This window comes from Nomia melanderi, chromosome 13 (assembly GCF_051020985.1).
Source record: "Nomia melanderi isolate GNS246 chromosome 13, iyNomMela1, whole genome shotgun sequence".
In the NCBI taxonomy this organism is placed as follows: domain Eukaryota; kingdom Metazoa; phylum Arthropoda; class Insecta; order Hymenoptera; family Halictidae; genus Nomia; species Nomia melanderi.
The window spans coordinates 11233252-11256490 of NC_135011.1; the positions used below are offsets into that span (position 1 = coordinate 11233252).

General features: G+C 30.4%; 2 protein-coding genes and 1 long non-coding RNA gene across 9 annotated transcripts; 2 read left to right on the plus strand and 1 right to left on the minus strand.

Annotated features, from left to right (window-relative positions):
- Positions 1–1477: 1477 nt before the first annotated feature.
- On the plus strand, positions 1478–5769 carry LOC116425601 (uncharacterized). The gene is made up of 3 exons (XR_012999916.1): positions 1478–1740; positions 1954–4580; positions 4726–5769. It is a non-coding gene; the product is annotated as an uncharacterized LOC116425601 (long non-coding RNA).
- On the minus strand, positions 2050–16703 carry Fmr1 (synaptic functional regulator FMR1). 6 transcript variants are annotated; one of them, XM_076373007.1, is made up of 15 exons: positions 16552–16703; positions 16105–16157; positions 15321–15471; positions 14205–14368; positions 13951–14116; positions 13001–13071; positions 11236–11307; positions 9246–9393; positions 9016–9153; positions 8534–8572; positions 7882–8025; positions 6946–7156; positions 4381–4596; positions 4006–4104; positions 2050–3851 (listed from the first exon to the last, which is right to left on the minus strand). In XM_076373007.1, the coding sequence occupies exons 1-15, from the start codon at positions 16600–16602 to the stop codon at positions 3664–3666; spliced, it is 1911 nt and encodes a 636-aa protein (XP_076229122.1). In that variant the 5' UTR covers positions 16603–16703; the 3' UTR covers positions 2050–3663. The 6 variants fall into 6 exon arrangements, with proteins under 6 accessions (XP_076229122.1, XP_076229123.1, XP_031829408.1 ...); XM_076373008.1 differs by lacking the exon at positions 8534–8572 and having other exon boundaries at positions 16552–16702; XM_031973548.2 differs by lacking the exon at positions 11236–11307 and having other exon boundaries at positions 16552–16701.
- Positions 16704–16796: 93 nt separating this feature from the next.
- On the plus strand, positions 16797–22824 carry LOC116425598 (WD repeat-containing protein 44). Of its 2 annotated transcripts, XM_031973547.2 has the most exons (7): positions 16797–17071; positions 17676–17844; positions 17930–18314; positions 18438–18565; positions 18679–18816; positions 18900–19190; positions 19277–22824. In XM_031973547.2, the coding sequence occupies exons 1-7, from the start codon at positions 17004–17006 to the stop codon at positions 21008–21010; spliced, it is 2913 nt and encodes a 970-aa protein (XP_031829407.1). In that variant the 5' UTR covers positions 16797–17003; the 3' UTR covers positions 21011–22824. The 2 variants fall into 2 exon arrangements, with proteins under 2 accessions (XP_031829407.1, XP_031829406.1); XM_031973546.2 differs by having other exon boundaries at positions 17930–18565.
- The last annotated feature ends 415 nt before the right edge of the window (positions 22825–23239 follow it).

Consider the following 23239-nt stretch of genomic DNA (forward strand, 5'->3'; position numbering starts at 1 on the left):
ATATCTTATCGTCGCGAACACAAGATTCCTACAATATCATCGCGTGCAAATGGTTAAATGAGACATTGTATTCGATTGTGAGGTCAAGGATATCGTGAAGAACATCGGCAATTCAGAACATGTGACACCGAGCCATATAAACTTGCAATGACTATCCTATACCTCGCTGTGCCTAGACTGTGCACATGATTAGTTCTATGTAGTGTCCCCTGAAACAGGTCAAAGGTGGTATGGAAAGGGTAACTCTCCGTGAGGGGAAGACCCTAGAAAGTTCGCGAAATTCCTAGTTTGACATCCCTGTTATATAGTAATTCCCTATTTTAAAATTTGTTCATAATGGTTGTAGAAAAATATTTCTTTTAGTGTTGCCAAATCGTTTTATACCACCGCTTATGATTTGTTCAAAGACTATGTAGAAGCAAATTTTTATTTTATTGAAATTTATGTAAAAATTAGCATCTGGAACACGTTTAAATGTGTTTAATTTATTGAATTTTGAAAAATATGTATAAAATATGTTTTTTCGTACTTGACACATTTGTGGAATATAATTTTTCTAAATCACATAATTAAGAGAAATAATTATTCGTTTAAAATAAGTGTATACGTACGTAGAAATGTTTATGCTTACGAATAATATTGTATTTTTGTAGTGTTATATTTTATAAACGTTAAGTTTCAATTCGAGTCATCAAAACATGTTAAGTATCAGTGGAGGAATTAAGTATATAGTATACTCAATTCTTATTAACAAATCTAAATGCTTGAACTATCGGTAATGTCGAACATGACAGTAAAATGATATGGGATTCCAATGGATTCCTGAGTCATACACAAGAAATCCCATTATATGAGACGCCTGTATTCTCTATTATTAATAGCTAAATGATATTACATTTTACTCTTTAATGCCACCACCGCAGATTTTTAGCATTATTTTAATTTCAAAATTAAATATTAATTTGTTTTGTTTATTACAATCATATATTATGCAGTGAGAATATGTAATCATTGTAAAATTTTTTTAAAATAGATCATGATTTGCACTATCTTTTTATTATATATCCACTGACAAAATATAACTGTACATATTTAAACAACAATAAATCCAAAGCTGATAAATGATACACGTTTATGTACATATGAATCATAAGTGTAAAAAATGGTTTTGAAATTAAAAATAATTTTATTCTCAGTTTCAATCTAATATTTATAGTACCACGAATCCATACAATTGTTTCAGACATTTGTAAAATATATACACTTTACTCTATTGCTGCATTTGAAATTTTGGTTATCATTCTGAAAATTGCTATATAACCTTATAAATGACAAAATTCGTAAAATATTGTATATGCAAGATGTTTGTTTTGTTCAATGTTTTTGTCAGAACTGGTAAATAATTTGAAAATCATTGTATATCATATTTTTAAATATGTTTTCACAGTTCTTCGTCATCTTAAAAATATATGTACGTATAGCAATTCATCTTAAAGTTAAAGGTGGTTTTTGTTCTTCGAAGCGTATACCAAACGCAAAAGCTTGATATATTCTATGGCATTGGTTATTAAATGTTGTACAATGTTTACATTTACCATTTTTCCTCTGTATTACCATTTCCGAAAAAAACGTTCAATAATAATCATGAAAACGTTTTGTATATAAAATAACTGCAATATTCATTGAATAAAAAGATTTGATATTTGCTTTAAACTTTATAAATTGTATAAAGTTATAAATGTAAGTACATGGGTAAAATAATATGAATGTATAAAGTATAACCCAAAAAAATTGTTATGTTTGCTGTGACAAGAAGTAACGAATTTAATCAAATAAACGATTTTTACTACTGATACATCATTCTACTTAACCATATAACGAATTTTTGAATATTTTGTTTAAACTAAAAATAATTAAGAATAATTTCTAATATAAACTAATTTATGATTTAAGGATGGGGATGAAGGTTACATTTTAAAACAATTCACAAGATTAGAAAATGATTATTAATGTTTTGGAAAAATTGTGGTTCACCGTACTAATGACCGCTCTATGTACAGAAATGTTTTATTCTTAAATTATGCACAAACTGCAATCAATACAAATGTATCTGAAACAAGCAAGTTGGGGGATATCTCAGTTTTTCTGGCCGCCATAAGAATATTCAGATAAAATGGCAGCTGTTTTGTTGGTGTCAAGTGTTGCATCAACCGCCATGCGTTTTTGCAAAATCCATGAGACACGTCCGATTAGTTGTTGTCATATCCGGAAGAAGAGGCAACTGTTTTAAGTTGACACTTGATTTTTAATTTTCACTAATAGTCAATTTAAAACAGTTCACCGTATCTATTTTATAGCTTAGTATAGTAAAGCTAGTTTATTTTTTCAGACATCCACATTTCGACTAAGTAGTATTATAGTAATAAAGGTATGCGCTAAGTCTGCACTTCAGCTAGATATCATAAAACATGTATCATTCCTTCTCTGGCACATCATACATTGGTATTACTAAGTATACGTTTACTTTCCTTTTAAATCATGCGAAACAATGCGGAAATGAACTTCATATCAAATCCTAATGTTTGATATAGTATGCTTAGACTGTAATAAAAAAAAAGGCTAAATTACGTGAAAGTGAACCCGAAAATAAAAACCGACTTCTTGTGCACACCCATTTGTGTTTTTTTACAATCAAATAAGTCATTTTAGCATTCATCATGGTATTATTAATCAACACTCAGCATTGAAACATAAAAATCTAGTGTCGTTAAATAATTCTACTAATAATCGTAAATCAAAAAAAAAACTCAAATCTTGTGAAGTAAGTAGAAGGAACATCATTGGGAATACCTTTTAACCCAGATTTCATGCAGCTGCCGCCTACCATTGTTAGGTCTAACAACGGAAATTCATTTTTCCTGCTTCACATTACGTTTCGTCATAGTTATGTCGCAAAACTGTTATATCCAGTGGGCTTAATTGACGCTTCTCCAAAAATAAGTACATAATAACAAACATCGGATCTTTTATACGTAATATGGTGTTAAATATATTGAAAACTTTTTGCAACAAAGAACTCATTAATGAAATATAGAAATAACAATAACTGATTACATTATGTGTTTCTGTAGGTATCGTGTGTTTTTTGCGGTAAATATAGCGACACATCTAGACGAAAATTGTTCAAATTGATAATTGACGTACGAGCCACGTATATCCAGCCTATTATTGGATCATTTCACAAGTGATTAAGAGGTACTTTACAGTACGTCCAAATTGCTGTCACACAAGTTGGGAGCTCGGTATAAAAATGAGGCACAGTTTCACAATCAGGGGATTCCTTTTTACCAAATGCTTCTACTACCTCCCAATGAATGTATCCATATATCAAACATGATAGTATAACTACTATCATTAAACTAAACCATGCATGGATATTAATATGTGTCCTTAAATGTGTTTAAGGAGAATGACGATTTCTTTAACAACTGTCGTATTCTTATCGGTAGCAAACAGTCTTAACAACGAGCGTAGACTAATCATGTCGCGTTCCATAATCGTGTAGTCCTTGCGTAGGTATGCGTCATGTATGTGCTGGGTGTTAATAGCTCTCATCAGGTGTAATGTTATACATAAGTAGCATTTGTCGACCACAATGGTTATTTAGCCACTGGTACCATTAACCAGAGCTTCTTTAGGCTTGTTGCTCTGTTGCATACGAGGAGGACGTGCCCGTTGTTCTCTTTGGCCCTTAGGCCCTTGGGAACTGTTATTAGTAGCAGAAATGTCATTTGCTGGTGTTCCTTCTTTACTAGTTACTGTTGATTGTTCGCTTGGGCCGGCATTGCTGCCTAAACAAATGCATAGATTAACTTTGAATATTTCTTCAGAAATATAAAACAATGATTTAGAAGCGCACATTTAATAATGTACTTGAATAATAATAATACCTATTAAAACCGATCGTCCTAAAGGAATATTGTAACAATTTTTGTCTATAGTTACCTCTTCGATTATTTGTTGGTGTAGAACTACGCTGCCGAGAATGTCGAAGTCGTCTTCGCCTTACGCTTTTAGGTCCTCCCTCCACACTTGATACAGACTCTATGCATAGATAAACCGTTGTGACCATCTTTTCATACTTCATTATAAGAAAAACTAGTATTCAAATTTACATATATCTTGCTAATTATATATAAAGCTACTGCATATGTTAGTAGCGTGCATTAGTAATCATCATTGATACTGTTAGTGTTAGATGGTCACAAGTGTTTTTTCCACAATCCATGCCACTCTCAAAGCATTTTTAATTTAATAATACTTTTTCTCTTTAGGACGAAACGGTCGTAATGTAAAATGTTATTCAAGCAATGCTATTACCTCTATCAATGCTTGAAACATCTTGGCTATCAAGAACTGTGTCTTCATCATCGGTGGTTCGACGACGTTCGTCTCTACGATCTCTACGTTGAAGTGGAGGACGTTCTTGTCTACCACCCATATATCTCGGATTTCCGGTACCTCCTTGATGGCCACCTCTTGGAGGTAGATCTCTTACGCGATCTTCACTACCGTCTAAGGTATCTCGACGTAAACCTATAAATTAAATATTGTTTATAATACAAATTATATGTAAATTAATCAACACAAACTGATGAATATAAAACACCTTAATGATTTTGTAAAACAAACGTGACGATGAAAGATTAATATTCTTACTTGTAGCGCATGCTGATCAATATAGAAATGAACACATTGGCAACAATCCTCATCATTAAGAGATACTGATTGGAAGTGAAGTATTTTGGGGAACTAAGTTCATATGTACATTCTAATTTACTTCCCTTAGTTACTTTGTAATAGTACATTTTTAGTATTAAATAATGATGTTTATTATATTATAGACTGGTAAGTCTATGCGATTACAATATTATTTTGTTTGAAAATATTAAAAGCATTTGTAAAATGTATGTAATTATTATTAACTACTATCTTCTATTTTAAAAATCAGATTCACGTAGGAGTATTTCACAAGATAAATTTTATTACAAAACGTATTTAAGTACAATATTAATAAAAATAATAACATAATAATTGTTTCTTAGTTACCAACTTTAAATAATCTATAGCGTTAACATTTAGTTTTGGTAATAGTTAAAGGCAATGAAGTTCATTACATTCAATACATTATGAAGATAAATCTTTCACCTTTCATTTGACAATACATATATTATAAATTGAATGAAATACTAAAAATTGTTATACGGGTATGTATCATAAATTTATTGCAAAATATTTGATATTGCGTAAAAGTTAATCATTCTTACGATATATGATTACACAATTCGCACACAAAATTAAAGTATGTGTCATGTTTCATTTTTAAACAATCAATGAATCAGATTTATCACACATCACAAGTAACTTACTCACGACATGCATTTCCATTAAAGGACATACATGCAAATGCATATGGTTGCAGTTACCAGTTTCTATTATACTTTATATCCTATGTAATGAAATGTTTACATATGCAAATTGTTAATGTACTTATGGAGATGAAGTGAAACAATCTAAATGTTGTAATTATGAACAAATACAATGAATTACAAATAACGATCTACATTTAAAAACTAAATAGCTGAAACGGTTTTATAACAAGTACAGTTTTAAATTTGTATAACCAAACTATGGAAAATTTCTAATGCATTTCAGTTTTAACAAAAGCTAAATTTAATTTGAACAAATCGAATCATGTTGCTTCTGATATAAATGAAACTTATTTAATATAATAATAGATGAAAAATCTCGTTTTGTTTTATTTGATGTATTTGATCAGTATTTTTCATATTTATACATTTACAAATTTATACGTTTTTAATTTTGTTTAACATTGTAAAATAAATGATAACTATTTTATTAAAGGAATAGTTGAAAAAACCAATGAAAAGTACAAACTCGTTTATCCGAATACCTATCGTTAATTTTTATAATAGTATATATAATTTAATGTATTTCATACAATAATATATATTACATTATTTATAATTAATTATAATAAATTAATGAATTAATTATAAATAATTTAAAAGAACCGAGAAATATTTAACAGCAATTTTCCTACCAATCAGTTGTATTTTCATCTACCTTTAAACTACTTTAAACTTTCATAGGGCAAGAAAAAGGTATCCTCATTATTTTTTATATTTCTAGCAATAAAACTGGTATTAATCGATTTCATAGAAAATGTAACAGAATATAGAAAAAACATATAACAGTTAAAAGTAAAATAACTTTAACATAATGTAACTAAATAATAGACACGATCTCTAGGGAATCGAAATTTACTTTCGAGTAAATTAAAAAAGAAAAAAAAGAGAAAAGAAAATCGATATAATTTCGAAAATATAGTTTGAAACACATTCAGTTGTTCAGTTTGTAAGTTAAAAATTACATACGAAGCTTATTATAATGATACATTCACTATGCAATTTACATTACTGACTGTTACTTACTTTTAGACTCACAATTTAAAAAACTAAACATCTCTAAAAATTATTCCGTTCATTATATATCCGGTAATACTGGTTTCTTTTGACAAGTTTTACCAAGTCCTAAAATTAATGTTACTGTTTTATGTACATCTGTAAATTATATTACGTTAAAAATGTAACAGTGAGTGTACCGATGATAATAATAATCATTTTTATTTACGGAAACCAAATGTCGTCATCAAATAAACGAGTTTCTACTAAGAATGTTCTATAAGAATTATGTAGTATTCATTTAACATGAACAACTCATTTAGGTGTTACTTTGTAACAGGTCGCCCTCTGTTTCTAAAATCTCTGGATTCTTTACTGTCTCTGGTGTTGGGTCCACCGCTTCTGCCATTACGTTTTTGTGTGTTCTCTACATTGTTGATATAGTCAGTAATAGTATTACCGGCATTGTGTCTGGTAGGAGCCCTACCCCTGTTGCCACGTCCACGAGATTGACCACCACGACCTCCTCGACCTCCACTACCTTCTTCTGGGCCTGTAATTATTCCTCGTCTTGCTGGAGGAAAGTTGAGCATTGGTCCTGTAGTTGATCCATGCATGCTTCTTAATTGTTGGTCAATTTCTAATTTTTCTTGCCGTAACTGTTCAACTTCCTTAAAAATAAGAAACAAACACAGATTATATATATGTACATATTTATTAGGTGAGATAATCATTTTGACCGTCTTAATTATTTTAAGTTCTATCTTTAAACGAAATAACAAAGTTTTATTTGTCGGAATCGTGCGATGTTGAAATGTTGAAGAGTTTTTGGAAATTTTAAAGCCATCTACATGTTTAAAAATCGTTTAGTATACTTTTCATGTATAATAGTGGACATTTAATTGATTTTAATGACCAACAATCATTCAACGTTAACAGGTTGACTGCCATGGTGGTCGCCAGTCACCGGAGCTTTTAAATTGCTTGAAAGTAATTACAATAAAAAAAGTAATATCAAATAAAAATATTTAGTAACGTAAATAACTAGATAATAGCGTAATAAGAGCTGTGACATCATATCATTAATAATTATTTCTATTAGCATTTGACTTTGTTATGAAAGAATAAGCACCGTCATATAAAACGCTAAAAATTCTTGTAAGAGTTAAAAAAAAAAGGGTAAATAATAATTCGGTCCCATGATCAAATTATTATTAGTATGTTATAGCTCTTTAAATATGATCAAATTTTTGTAAATAAATATCTTAATAAAGAAGATAACTAAGGCGATCGAAATTACTTCTCACCTTATATGTCTTATTAATGATTAATTTAAATGTATCACTCACAGAATGAGATGTAAATAATAAAGCTCGTATTATTTTAATTGCTGTACCTTCAAGTGTGCCAAGTGATATTCCAAACACATTTTTGCATTAGCAATACTTTCGACGGTACCGACGAAGACGAAGGGCACCTGACCCTCTTCTCTTGGAATCGTTGGTTGAGGTTCGTTGTCTCCTTCTATTTTTACACGTACCTGAAATTTATAAGATTAAGAATCATATTGCTCATTGTACCGACAATAAATATTCGACTATGAATAATTTAATCTGATATCACGTCCATACACCTTTAATTTTCAGTCACCTTGTTTGTTAGTTTTGTTAATTGAATTAAAAATCAGGCGACCAAATTTTGTTACATAGACGTTTGATATGAAACAATTTCTTTTTACTTATACGAGTTTAAAAAGTTTATTTCTAATTTTTTTTTAAAATTCGGAAGTTTATAACTATTCATTGTCCTCTTTTATGAAACTCTCAATTTTAAAATCCAAATGGCTATGGATGGATAAAATGCATGGACATGAATAATATATACATGATACAAAATTTGTTTAGTAGTAGACAAAAAAGGATATTTTTGTATTGGGTGGGACTGGCTCGAGTGGGCTGTCTAAACTTTAAAAATATTCCTAACGATACATAATTCATATAATTGAACTAACTGAAAAAAATCAAAAACAATGAACATGATATACTTACTCTATCAGTATATACATTCCCACTCGAACCAGTTGTTATCTACCGAGAACAAACAAGGTTTGTATAGCATATACCAAACCCATAACAAATAACTGTGATTTTCACTATAATATTGAGTTTTCGAGTTTAACTATTTCCTTTAAAAAATATTATCATATAAAAATATATAATTAACAAAGTAATGGTACACACATACTACTTTCAGATTATATGTATACATATAAATATAAATAGAAATAACTATATATTATATTATTTATATTTATATACGTTCTCACATTAGCGATACAGCAAATTGATCGATGCTCTAAAAAAATGAGTATGTGTATACGATTAAATCAGAGATACTGTATTTAATATAAAAATAAATATACTATAAATTTATATAATCCAAAAAAGAGAAAAATAACAGTATAAATTACAACAACAATAAAATGCCTATAACTTACCAGAGTAATAAATAAAAAAATAAATATACTTACCACGCCACTTTTATCCACAATTTCTTGTATTACACGACCATTTTTCCCAATTACTTTGCCTACCAAGATACGTGGTACTTGTATAGATTCTTCGCTATATTCAAGCATGGAACGAGCTTTTTTAACAGCTTCATGTGTCTGCAATCAAATAATAATGTAATATTTACCATGTTTGAATTGTTCTGTTGATAATATACAATTTGTACAGTGACTTCAATTATTACAATTACCTCTCCAAATATTTTGAATGTGCACGAATTTTCTTCTAATTCTATATTCGTAATTCCATCGACTTTCCTCGCTTGTTGAATATTTGCGCCATGAGCACCAATTGCTAAACCCATCAGATCTTCTCGCACATTAAATTCATCTGTGTATCTAAAAAATAAAGTGTTTTCCTTTTCAAATACCTAATTTTGAATGGGAACAACAACATACAATTTCTTCTGCTGAAATAATGCAGGTAATTATAATAAACATGTTTCGCTATAATTGCATTGAGTAATGTTTTTAGAAATCAAATTAATATATTTAGTTTTAGTAATACTGTAAATCAATGAATATTATTCAAGTGCAAATATCACTTTCTATTGATGTAAACAAAAATATAAATACTTATATACATAAATATTTCGAATATACATATATCAATTGTATATTAAATTTTTTATATCCGCTGGCATAAAGTTTATGTTTCTTGTTAACAACATGCAATACAATATCAATGTGTTAGAGTACAATTATGAAAAGCAAAATGTTTTAATAGAATTCAAGGTCCTATCTGTGGCTTGCATCTTGGCAGATAAAAGTGATAGAAATTTTTTTATAAAGTGCACTGAACGTACATGATATGTGATAAAAATTAAACAAGATTTACAAAACTATAATTAAATTGAGAATAAATCTAGTTTTCTGTTCTATACAATCTGCAATAATTAAACTTGAATTAATATTTGTGTGACATTAATTTTTTTTTTGTTATATAGACACACATAACCGTTAAAAACAAAGGAACAAATGTACATTTTATTGTAATAACAAATGTATTTAAAGCGATACAAAAATAATTATATTAGAAAAATAACATAAAATTGTGAATTTGAAAGGAATATTTAGGACTTGAAATAATGAAACCACGATTACGCGATTGTACGAAGCATGCACATGTTGCTATTACTAAAATAGGAAAATGATTATAATTCCTGCATTTTACTGTAGCTTCTTAAAATTTACATGATTTAAGTATCATTTGAAAACTAGAAAAAATTTAAGTTGGAATATCTATATTTCCTATAATGTTATTAAATATTTTATTGTAATAATAGGAGAAATCATCATGTGTATGCTGTTTTTTAGGTTCTTAATATTTATATTTACAATGAAAGTATTTAAATATATAAATTTCAGTTTATATAAATGTAAATGGTAATTTTATATAAAAGAACATTCAACTTTCTGAGCAAAGTTGTTTTGAAGTATAACCATTTTGACAAACATAAAAATTTATATTCGAAACATATGTATGCTGTTGTAATATTTTATATAAACAAAATTCTTTTTATAGAAAAAGGAAATTGTCTTAAAAAACAAATGCAATTCAATAATATTGAAATTATAAAAAGAATTAAAAATAACATAAAAGCCTAATAGAAATTATGCAATACTGAAGTTTATATTAATGATAAAATGCTTCTTTGATCATCCCATCCATTATAATTTGCACAAATTAATTATTTACTTTTAGCACAATATTATACAGAGTTACCAGTTATTCAACTTTTCGGGCAAGACACTTAATATATCAGTGTTTCTCAAACATTGGCAGGCCAGAATATATTTCCTTATTTGGGGAAAAACGTAAAACTCTACTTAAACACATATACGTATTTAAAAAAGAAAAAAAAAAACAAAAAAGAATAACAAAAACAGAAAGAAATGAAATTGAAACTGATCACAGCTACCTATTTATATTTATTCACTATTTTATCATTTACGAAAAAGATTTTACTACAAAACAATTAATAAATAGAAAAGAATAAATAATAAATTTGATATGTCTGTGTATTTAAAGCATTTGGGTCTCAGTGAATAATCTACACAACGCCGAAGCATGCACATTTATAGTGTAATTTCATTTTTCATTTGAAAAATGCAGCCGTGTATTTGTCATACAATAAGCTAAAGTTAACTTAAGTCTAAACCACGCTGCTGTGATCTCACCTTGAATTTGTTTTCACTCCTGCCTCAAAGTCTGAGACACGCTGATATATAAAGTTTGAAGATCTAAATTTGCTGAAATGAGAAACAAACTCTGGTGTAACTCAGTGGAAAGTCATGTGTAAAATGGCCCTATCCTGTGTCCCTGCCATTCTGTCTGTTTGCTCCTCATAAATAAATTTATGAAATTTCATTCCAAATCCACTTTCATTATTATTAATTAAAATACATAATTAGTGAAAATTTCACATTCCTATCCAGAAGGAGCTATGGTTCTGTTAATAATATTAGTACGATGATACAACATTTTCGAAATATCGCTGTATTTTATTTGAATATATATTTTATTATTAATAAATTAAATTAATAGTTTTATATTAATTATTTAAAAATAAAACATAACATTATATAAATTATTACCTGTTAATTAATTACACCGAATATTTATTTAGAACTAAACCGCTATTAAAATAAATAAATATGTAGAGTTAGTATTGTCAAATTTATTCTCAATTTCCACTAAATCACTAACATTTATTAGTTATTATTTAATTAGTTTAAAGAAATCATACAAACCGTTGTTTGAATGTTTTGGTGAGTATCTCAATCTAAAAATATCTAATTAAAAACAATTGTAGTGTTGATAATATAACATATAAACAAAGTTTAAGTGCAAGCAATAGCCCTAATTATATGTATTAGTTGCTCGAACATAGAGTGTTGTTTACTTGCTGGAAATATGTGAAGCATCTAAAACTACAGAGACTTTTGTAAATTTTTATATGATTATTAATATACAAAAATCTTGCATAGTAATTTCATATTTGCATAAATGAAAATAATGAATATGTTTTATGATAATAATTTAATATTGTCCCAGTACATATAAATACACGGAAAAGTCGAAAATGCATGCATGTTTTATCTTTTCTTTGTATAACCTGATTGAACTATTCAAGAAATTTTAGATTTTCAACATTTATAACGATATTAATTATAACAGTAACGCTTATAATAGGACATTAATTTAATGACAGTGTTTATTTCTCTAAATGGTACTGGTACAAAGCTTCTGAATTCTTCAAGAGTATGATATCTATACGTACATTTGTTTATTTACTTATTAATGTGATAATTCAAAATAGAGAAGCATCAAGTAGCAGTAAATATATTTAAAACATTTAATATGAGAGTGTATTACGAAATACATTAAATAAAATTGATCTAATCCTATTCTATATAGCTGATAATTGTAATCAGCAAATAATGAAAAAAACATAGCATTACCCTACATATACAACAGTATTTCAAAATAAATAAAACAGTATGTCAACAGAGAGTGACATTTGCTAAAAGATAGATAAAGTACATCGTGTGCTGATTTATTACAATATGCACGTCGTGCTCTTGTGATTGGCAGAAGTATGAGAAATAAAATGGCAATTGACACATAAAATTATGTATGGACCTTGAAAATGTATTGTTAAATTCCTTAGAAGATTTTATATACAATCACAAATGTAACATGTGGAAACGAAAATGAAACGTACAGGAACGTTTTTAGTGTGATTACATAATAACATTCATAAAAATTATATAATGTTGAAGCAAACATATTAATTAATGATTGGAAATATAGTGAATCTTTCCTGTCAGCAAATGCAAACCACAGACAGGATGGTAACCAGGACAGTGTATGGATAGGGGCAGGTATTAAATGTCATAAGATTTTATGTTAATCGCAACGCCAAAACAAATTGTTACTTACCCCCCGATCGTTTGAAGTTTAGTTGACTCAAGTTGACGTACTGCTTCTTCTGTTCTTTTTAAAAGTAATACCTGTAACATGCAAATAAACTTTTATGTAGTTACGAAGATAGAAATACATGAACGTTTTTACATAATTTACTTTTGCTTTAAGGGGAGATCTCCACCTATAGGCGTCCTAAACATAGATAAATTTTAGAAATTTTTTTGTTAATAACTATTAAGTGAAAACTTCTGATTTCTTCTGGGTGTATAACTGTGATCTTCTGCTTTATATTTATATTTTTTCTAAGCCAACATGTTACAAAATGGCACAGTTATTTACTAGCTTCGAAACCCCTTTTTGTAAAGCATCCATTGTTGGCGGACTTGATTGCAAACAACTGAAACATTCGAAGACAAAAGTATGTGTGAATTTATAAATAGATATTATTATAGAAATGGCAAGCATTTGACGTGCAAAAACCTGTTTGTACCCCCAAAAAATTTGTTTCAAATGTTTATAAAAAATTAAATAATTGAGATATCGAAAAAATCTGTATGCTATATGTTAAATAATATATTTCTATTTATAAATCCACACAAATTTTTGTCTTCGAATATTTCAGTTGTTTACAATTGAGTCCGTCAACAGTGGATGTTTTACGAAAAGAGGTTCCGAAACTAGTGAATAACTGCGCCATTTTGTAACATTTTGGCTTAGAAAAAGTATAAATATAAAGTAGAAGATTACAGTTATGCACCCAGAAAAAATCAGAAGTTTTCATTTGATAGTACGTTAATTTAATAGTCATTTAACAAAAAAATTTCTATAGTTTACCTATGTATAGGACGACTCTAAGTATTGTCCTCTCATAGTCAATATACCAGTTTTGATGACATTATATTATTAAATTATGTGTAAATTAATTAAAATAAAAAAAAGAAATTGAAATTAATATTATCATTTACCTTTTGCGATAAGCTTCTAAAGTGCATTTCTTGGAGCACGCTACTAAGACGATGTAAATTTTCATTACGGGAGATGGCCAGCAATACTCCTCGTTCAGGCACATATCGGCACACTGCCGCACCTATCGCTTTTTGAAATTCCTTATGTACATTTTCCACTTTGGCACTGTACACATTAAAACATATATTTAAAATATAATGTATATTTGCCTAATAGTCTTAGATCATTAAGTAAAATACAAGATATTACGTACAATTCTCGTAGATCTTCAGGTACTTCGATTTCGATCTTGTGAAATGTATTTTTATCAATAGGGGGATTAGGATTTTTGGCCCTCAGTCGCTCACTAGCTACAATTTCGGTATAAGCACATTCCCATCCTGAATATTCGACTACTTGAAAACCTCCTTTGCTCATCTGAAACATTGATGTTAATGTATGAATAAAGTTTATAAATGAAAAAAGCTTATAACATTTGAAATATAAGTTCTTTTCATAAATATATCAATATACATTTGGAACGATCATTTATGTAATATTTTAACCCTTTTCGATCTCAAGATAGGATATTTCCAACAAAGTTTGGTTCCTATTGAGGTGAACATCAAGTTCAGGTACACATGCAAATCGCCCATTTGAATATAAAATTAAATCTAATGAATTTTGATGCACCAATGTTAAAATGATTGCGAATCACATTATAAATTTTGTTCATATTTAATCTGTTCTTACAGAAGATAATCATGTCTGTTAAATATGTAAATAAATGTTCCATTTAAAAATCATCGCTAATAGAAGGTACGTAATCAAGTTACTTAAGATCAAAAAAGGTTTAATATGTGAGCAATTATACCATCTGAATATACCTTGATGCAATATATGTAGAAAAATAAATATAAATATAAATGTGAAAGTTTAAAATATATTAGGTTACATTTTTCCTATATATAAGCTGTTCATTGGTCAAATCGATTATTTCCACTTTTTGAATTTTTCCAGATTTTATCAATGAAGCGCTTCATTGGCTCTTAACGTTTTATACTTAAAGTAAATTTCATTGTGACTAGGTTTAATACCACGAAATAATAAAAAGATTTTTGGACACAAGAATTGCAAAAATTATAAAAATTACTCTAAGGATATACTAATTTGTGTATTTTACATATTTATTAGATTAAAGCTGTACCTATAATAATAAAGTAATATACATTCTATAATGATTATTTGATTTTGCATTTAAAGGAAAATTTTCGAAATTAATATATAACAATTGCATGATATTTCTCTACATTTTGTTTTGTTGAGTTAATCAAGTTGTCCAATGAGTAACTCATATAATGTGTAAGACACAAAATGAATGGTTTCTAACCTTAATGAGTGCCTTCCACCATCCACAATGTTCATGTTCATTGGACCTAGAAAATACTTCGATTTCCTGATTTTCCACAAATTCAGCTTTGGGACCATCTTTTGGAGGTAGACGTACTTGAGCAAATGGAAATTTTGATTCTGGTTGCCAACTAAAAATGAAATATAAGTACGTTACACAATGTTGCAATACATTTTACATGAACATTGAATTATAATGAATTTTAATAAATTCATCTAATTATATAAGATAAAACAATAATTTTCTGCAATAAATATATTCTTACGCTTATAATATTATTTTACAAAAGTCTACAACATATAATAATTATTTTACATTAGCAAATTTATTATCTAACATAAATAAATCTAATATTCCTTTCAATCATAGAATTTTGTTATTTCATATTATTGAACCGCAAAATAAATTTGCTCTTTTGTATATAAAATAAATATCAAAAATAAGAATTCTGTAAAATATTATATTAAATCTCAATAATTCTTATCAACGCTCACAAACGTTATAATATCTTTCAATGTTTAAAACTGAGGTAATATATTCAAATAAAATTGGAAAATTGTGTAAGTATAGAAACAACTAATACTCATGAAAATTGCTGGACCTTTAATATTGTTCAAGCAAATACAAAAAGTGTGATTGATAAGAATTCAGAATTCCCATGCTCAAAAATCTATACTGTTTGTATTAACATAGTTTGTAATCATTGTAAACCATCGAATACTGATATTCAAGCTGTTGTTGGAAAATAATGGAAATAACTTACTCATTTTCAAATTGTACCAGAACCTCGTCTTCAAAGACATCGGTGACAAAGGCCTAAAAAAATGAAACATAAAGCATGTAAAGATACTCATCCACAAATTAGATGTGTAGCGAGTGGCATAAGACAATCGGGCATAATATTGCAACGCATTCGGGATACCCGCAGGAGTAGCGTTTCTACAATTTCGACATAAAAAGAATGCGTTTCCGTGAATCGGGGAGATATCGAGGCGAAACGCAACATTAAAAGCTGACGAAAATCACGCCCTGTCAAACGAGACATGGCGTCGGAGGAAGCCGCGTTACCTCGCGAACATTTGAGGGCCGCGCTTTCGCGAAGTACAGGCATCTCTTTTGTGAGATTATAACCGCGCCATGGGCCGTGAGTTGTTCTATCTACGACCTCAATCTTCCGCCCCGTTTTTTGTATACTTTTCACAGAACGAACCTTATAATATGCTCCGTTTTCGCCGCATACTTCGACTGTGAGATCCTCCATCTTGCTTTTGTGTGACGGCTCGCCTCCTTTGCAGTAGGCATGCTGGCGAGCGGGCAGCTGCACGAGTTCGAGGCTGCAAATTCGTTGTTCACCAATCGCACAACTCTTTTCCATGATGCGACCTCTTTATTGGATGGGCTCGTGCAGTGTTACCACTTTTGCATCGTTAATTTACGTTTGAAAGAACTAGGATAATTGAAATACGTACCCAGCATATTCAGCACGGGGCAGTGCATTTGTGTAACCGCTATTAGAAGTCAAATCATGACTTCGTGCCGCTTGCAATCCTATAGCCGCTTTTATCTAGCCTTAGTGTTCGCGATTTTGCGAAACGCGTGACGCGCCTTGACAGTACCGATGCGGACAATATTATTATTACTGATCATTCAGTGCAGACGACAATGTCTGGAAGCAGCGATTCCGAAGAATTTTTTGACGCAGAGGATGATACTTTCCAACGTAATTCACGGTAATTTTACTAATCTTCGCTTGTCATGTGATTCATTTCGAAATCTTAAGTAATATTTTATTTACAATACATGTGTGTTATAAATTGTTACTATCTACCTTTCGTAACAATTTGAACTCATTTGATCGTGGAATAATAGCTATTATGAACATTTCTTTTGCGTTTTTCATTTGGTCAATGTCATGTTTCATCTGATCTTCTTCCAGCCTCCAAAGATTGCTCTTCATCCTACATTGTTCCTTCGTATCTACCTTTTCTTGTTGTATCATGTTCCTACTTAATTATTTTTGGTTAGGTCTGAAATTTAGTACTTTCGTGTAATCGTTTATATGATTGTATGTAGTTACTTCAGGGCCGGCGTTTATGACTTTCGTAGAGCTCTAATTGTCGATACTACATTTCCACATTTCTAAAATATTTTTTTGACGATTAATTTCATAATATTGCAATAAAAATATTAAGTATTCTTTTACATCATTTAGTTCAAGTATGACAGTATATGTACTAATTAATAAATTCGATCATTTCATAAAAAAATATGAAATTTTATTTATGTTATAATAATTATGATTTTTTTTAATAATAAAGTATTTGATTTTTGTAGGAGAAGTAAACAACGTGATTCCTTTAGTATTGAAATACAATCCAAGGATACATCAGATATTTCTAAACAAACGGATGATGATGTTTTTGTAAAACCTGCTGAACCAAAACCAATTATAGAACCAAAGGATAATGTAACTATAGAATGTGTACCTTGTAAAGATAAATCTGTAAGTATTTATTTTATCAATAAAGTTATTAATGTTATATAATGTTATTAATATCAGTTTTAATTAAAAATATATATTCATTTAGGAGGAGGATGGAAAGGAATCGAGTACGGATAAAATTATAGGTCGAAGGAGATTTCATGAACTTCGACAACGTATGCAAACAGAAGATGACGATATCCCAATTAATAGTTCTCCTCCAGACAGTCAAACATCATCCATTGAGGGTGTTTTTCCTGTTCCTTCGAAAACAACTCATCCGTTTAGAATTATTGAACATGACACTCTTAGCCTACAAAGCATGACCTCTTTAGGACGGGTGGGTCGAATTTTAGCTGGAGTTGGGGACAGTGCTTCGGCTGTACTCATAACAAATGTAACTCAGTGTCCCCCTTCTGCCATCCTTACCCGTGAAAGCCAGATGTCCTCCATTGCTAGTATTCCAAGCAAAGACGAGGACACAGTGTCTGGTAAGGTGTCCCAGTCCTCCAGCATCCTTACGTTATCAGGGGATCTCCTACAGGAATCCTCTGTTAACAGTAGGTCAAACTATTCTTCTCACTCACAAAATGATAAGACTGTTATGCTTCAAGAACCTGATGTCATCGCTAGTACAAAGAATAATGGAAAGTCAAGTGAAGACGTTACTGTGGTTGGAATACCTGTTGCACCACCTAGACGTAAAAAAAAGACAAAGGCTCAGACACCTACTGACCTTGCTGTACGATACTTCCTAATCAGTATAATTACTTTAGAATATAAAAAGTATTTTTTTTTAAATCTGTGAAAAGGTCACAATGTACATAATAAATAAACACGAATTTGTAATTTTAGCCTTCTACAACAGAATCAGTGCTGCCTACCTCACCATTACCAAGTCCAGCAAGTACCATTGAGTCTATCACTAGAGAATTTGAACACTCACTTGATATTAGATCTGCTACTAAAGGACAGTATGTTGTTAAACCACAAGTTTGTATTACAATGCATTTATATGAATCTACTTTCAAATGTAATTTATGACATTGGTATGTAATATTATTATTTATTTATAGGATGAAGACAAATCAAAAGCAGAAGGACCTTCAGCTGAAGAATTGGAAAGAATAGAAAGAGTGAAAGCTGAATTAATGAGTGTGAGATCAAGCGATAAATCAAGCAGTCCATTGGGATCCATGTCTAGTAACAGTATTGGCCGTTACTCTTTAGGTCCTCATAAATTTACTGGAATAAGTTCTCCAGGTTCTAAAGAAAGACGAAAATCTGCGGGTGATCAAGATATGGTCAAACAGTTAAATATGTTTGTAAGAACAAGAACAGATTCTGGTAAACGCTTAACAGACATGGTATGATATGCAATAAAAATTTGATTAATCGTATTGCTTTTTAATGTTTATTATATTAATGAAACGAAGCGTTCATTTTATTTCAGGAAATTTTAGAACAAGTAACTGTATTAAATTTAGACACTGGTGAAAGAGTGCCATTAAGTATAGCGGAAGATAAATTACCACAGTGTATTAATCCTTTATCGCTTCATATTATGAGACTCACTTCAGAATATATAAGTAATTCTAGTCTCGAGAAGGAGAAAGAAAGTGACGAAGAAAGTGTTGATAGTAAAATGTCCAGTATACCACCGGATGAAGATGTATCTGTTGGCAGAGTTCGAAAGAAGACTCAGAAGTTGAAACGATTTTTAGGATCTACTGTAAAAAAAACGATGGACAAAGCAAAATCTATCGCACAAGAAGTATCTCATGCAAGGCATAAAGAAGACGTTATGGATATAGTAGACGAAGTTTATCCCGGTGAACAACAATACATTAAACTAAAAGCATCTAATAGTCATAAAGGACCCTATGAATTCAGTTGTTTACAGCATGTTCAAGATTTAAGTGGCGAACATGTAGGTCCTGTTTGGTGTATGAAATTTTCTGCTTGTGGACGATTACTTGCTACAGCGGGACAAGATCGGGTTTTAAGAATTTGGGTTTTGCGCGATGCCTTTGCATATTTTCAGGATACGCGAACTAAATACAATGCGGAGAAAGTTAGTCCTACACCTTCACAAGAATCTTTGGTCTCGCAACAATCTATGGAAGACCCTAATGTTGTGGCTAGTGCCTTCAGTGAAATAGAAGGGACGAAAAGCCCTTTCATGCCGAAACCATTTTGCACTTATACCGGCCATACCTCAGACTTGCTCGACGTATCCTGGTCTAAAAATTATTTCGTTTTGTCCTCATCGATGGATAAGACTGTGCGGTTATGGCATATATCGCGGAAAGAATGTTTATGTTGTTTCCAGCATATTGATTTCGTCACAGCAATAGTATTTCATCCACGCGATGATCGATACTTTTTGTCAGGATCTTTGGACGGTAAACTTCGACTATGGAATATTCCGGATAAGAAGGTCGCTGTGTGGAATGAGGTTGAAGGCCAAACGAAATTAATTACTGCCGCAAACTTTTGTCAGAATGGAAAATTCGCGGTGGTGGGTTCATACGATGGCCGATGTATATTTTACAACACGGATCAGTTGAAATATCACACGCAGATACATGTCCGATCGACGAGAGGCAAAAATTCGACGGGACGGAAGATCAGTGGTATCGAGCCTATGCCTGGCGAAGACAAAATATTAGTCACCTCAAATGATAGCCGTATCCGTTTATACGACTTACGAGATTTAAATTTGTCATGCAAATATAAGGGTTATGTTAACGTTAGTAGCCAAATTAAAGCAAGTTTTAGCCCTGACGGGCAATACATAGTTAGCGGTTCGGAAAATCAGTGCATTTATATCTGGAAAACCCATCATGATTATTCCAAATTCTCTAGCGTACGTAGAGATCGGAATGACTTTTGGGAAGGTATAAAAGCTCATAACGCTGTTGTAACGTGCGCAGTATTTGCACCAAATCCAGATAGTATTATTAAACAAATCGAAGAAAGGGAGCAGTGGGAAAATAAGGAAGATGCAAAAAATTTAACTAGTTCAACCGTAGATGTTCCTCCCGTTGATCCGGTGGTTGAACAGCGCACCAAAGGTTGTGGTGGCCATGTTCTCGTAAGCGCAGACTTCAATGGTTGCATAAAGGTTTTTCTAAATAAAACGAAACCTAAGCACAGTTCCCTACCAGCGTCTGCTCTTGCATAACACAACACTAAATTCATCTACGCACTATTGTTAATAACTAGAAAATATTATGGACACCAGTATATTATATACGCATGTATATGTTTTACATCGGCGAATTATCTAGGGGGTTCACTAACCACTGTTTTTCAAAGTAAACCGTGATTGTGCTATAAATTTTTAATGGCAGAATATTTTGTGATGCATTGCAAGGAAATTATTTCACGATAAAATGCTTCCAAAATTGAATTAGTAATATCAAAATTAATTAATGATATTCATGAGTTAGATCTTCCCGATAATATTTCAGGATTTTTTTTCTGAAAACAAATAAGAAATTTGATTCACAACGGATTAAATAATCATTGTAATTATAATTTTTACTAAAGCTTTAACTAAGCCGTACGAAAGGCACGTATACATAGATTTGTAACATGTATTTTCATTATCGTTTCCTCCTTAAATTTGACATATTTTTTTATTGATTTTCTTGTATTTATATTTTCTTTCGGTGCTGGTCCACTGTGATCATTTTACATTTTATAGAATCACATTGCCAGAAACGGTGTCACAACAAAATGTACGAGTAACGTGGCATCGTGCGTTTCGATTTAATTTATAAAAAGCAAAGAGCACCTTGGTGAAAAACAAAGTATAAACGGGCATGCAAGCGACGGTCGAATAGAAAAAAATCAATGGTCGAACGAATCATATGGATAACCGGAAACTTACAGATATATTCCCTGGTGATCCATCGTTAGACAAATGTTGAATAGTATATATCTACAAAGTTTAAATGAAAATCAAACCGGATTTTCGAATCCTAATGGTTTCTAAAAGTATATACTCTGTAAAACTTTACCGTGATAAGATAGCGTAATACATCGAAGACAATATTTAGAAAAAAAGACGTAAAAAGAAAATAAAGAAAAAAAAAACAGTGAGGCGGTTTGAAGTTAAAATGCATCATCGTTAAGTTTTTTTACAAACGCAGTTTATATTTTAGAGACTACTTCACATGTTCAATATGAAAGTTATTGTTCGACGTATCATACGGATCATCATTTGACGTTGCGCTCTATATGACATGCAGTTATAAATTTAACCGATTATACTAAGCGCAAGATCTGTCTTGCATGTAATCATTATTATGTATCGTAAGAGTTACATTACGTGCTCACAACACTCGCTATGTTCGGTGTTTGATAACGACGTCGTAACCGTGTGTCGCTTTGGTTTGATTTAAGAAAAAGAAAGAAGAAAGAACTAATAAAATTAACGAAAAGAAAGAAAAAAACAAGAAAAAAAGCTGTTGCGCGAAATAGCGATTTCGCAATGTGTCAATTATAGCGGCGAAGTGTGCCGTGTAATGCAAGAAATGACGGCTTAAATGCTGTTCGGGAACTCTGCATTTTACGATTCTCGATTTATTTAATAAATTATGTTGTAAAAAGCGATGCGCTATAACAGTCGCAAGTTTAAAGTACGATAATGGTAGCCGCGAGATCTATCCGGTGCCGCGGCCATAATTGAACGATCAAATTACCGATGTACGGTGTATTTTATTTGTATTGCAAACTCTATGTAAATACACAGGAAAGAATTGTAGGTATTTTGTGTAAATGCAATTGTAAATAATATATTAATTCGAGGCGATAGTATTGATCGCTTATTAACGACAGTCATTTCGACAGTGGCGTGCACAAAACTATTGTTTGTGATCTCGTAGTAAGCAGTAATCATGTAATATATTAATGTATCAATAGTGTATTCATGTATGGAAATGTGTCTGTTTTTTAAGTTGACGTCACACAGCAATATAAATCAACTTTACATTAACCGTTGAAGATTATTTCTTTATACTTTGAACTACCACGTTATTGATTGGATCAAGTGTAATATACTGTAACATAGAAGTCGAAATCAATTGCTATATTTCAAGTAGTACATACTTATAAATGTACTATAAACTTGTTATATTTGCAGAATAGTTAAACGCTTTTTTGGAAGTGCTCTTTTCATTTCACTCATTGATTTTATACATATTTTAACTTGAACAAAAATTAATTCTTAAAATTAAAAGATCTATATTTTCTGATATATTGTTATGATTAAATCGGTCTTTTTTATAATTAGAAATTGTGTAGTCATTGTATAGGTTCAAGTTTATACTTTATCTACATTTTAATAGTATATAATTATTAAATTTGAACTTTCTTGCAATATATTTGATCTTACAATGAAAATCAT

Excerpts from the sequence above, each read along its gene's own strand:
- Fmr1 (XM_076373007.1), bottom strand. The coding sequence starts at position 16,602 with ATGGAGGATCTCACAGTCGAAGTATGCGGCGAAAACGGAGCATATTAT. Across the intron at positions 13,072-13,950 it reads TTAGAAGCTTATCGCAAAAG|GTATTACTTTTAAAAAGAAC; the intron begins GTAAATGATAAT and ends TGCATGTTACAG. Across the intron at positions 7,157-7,881 it reads ATCACTTGGCACACTTGAAG|GAAGTTGAACAGTTACGGCA; the intron begins GTACAGCAATTA and ends CTTATTTTTAAG.
- LOC116425598 (XM_031973546.2), top strand. The coding sequence starts at position 17,004 with ATGTCTGGAAGCAGCGATTCCGAAGAATTTTTTGACGCAGAGGATGAT. Across the intron at positions 17,072-17,675 it reads ACTTTCCAACGTAATTCACG|GAGAAGTAAACAACGTGATT; the intron begins GTAATTTTACTA and ends TGATTTTTGTAG. Across the intron at positions 17,845-17,929 it reads TACCTTGTAAAGATAAATCT|GAGGAGGATGGAAAGGAATC; the intron begins GTAAGTATTTAT and ends ATATTCATTTAG.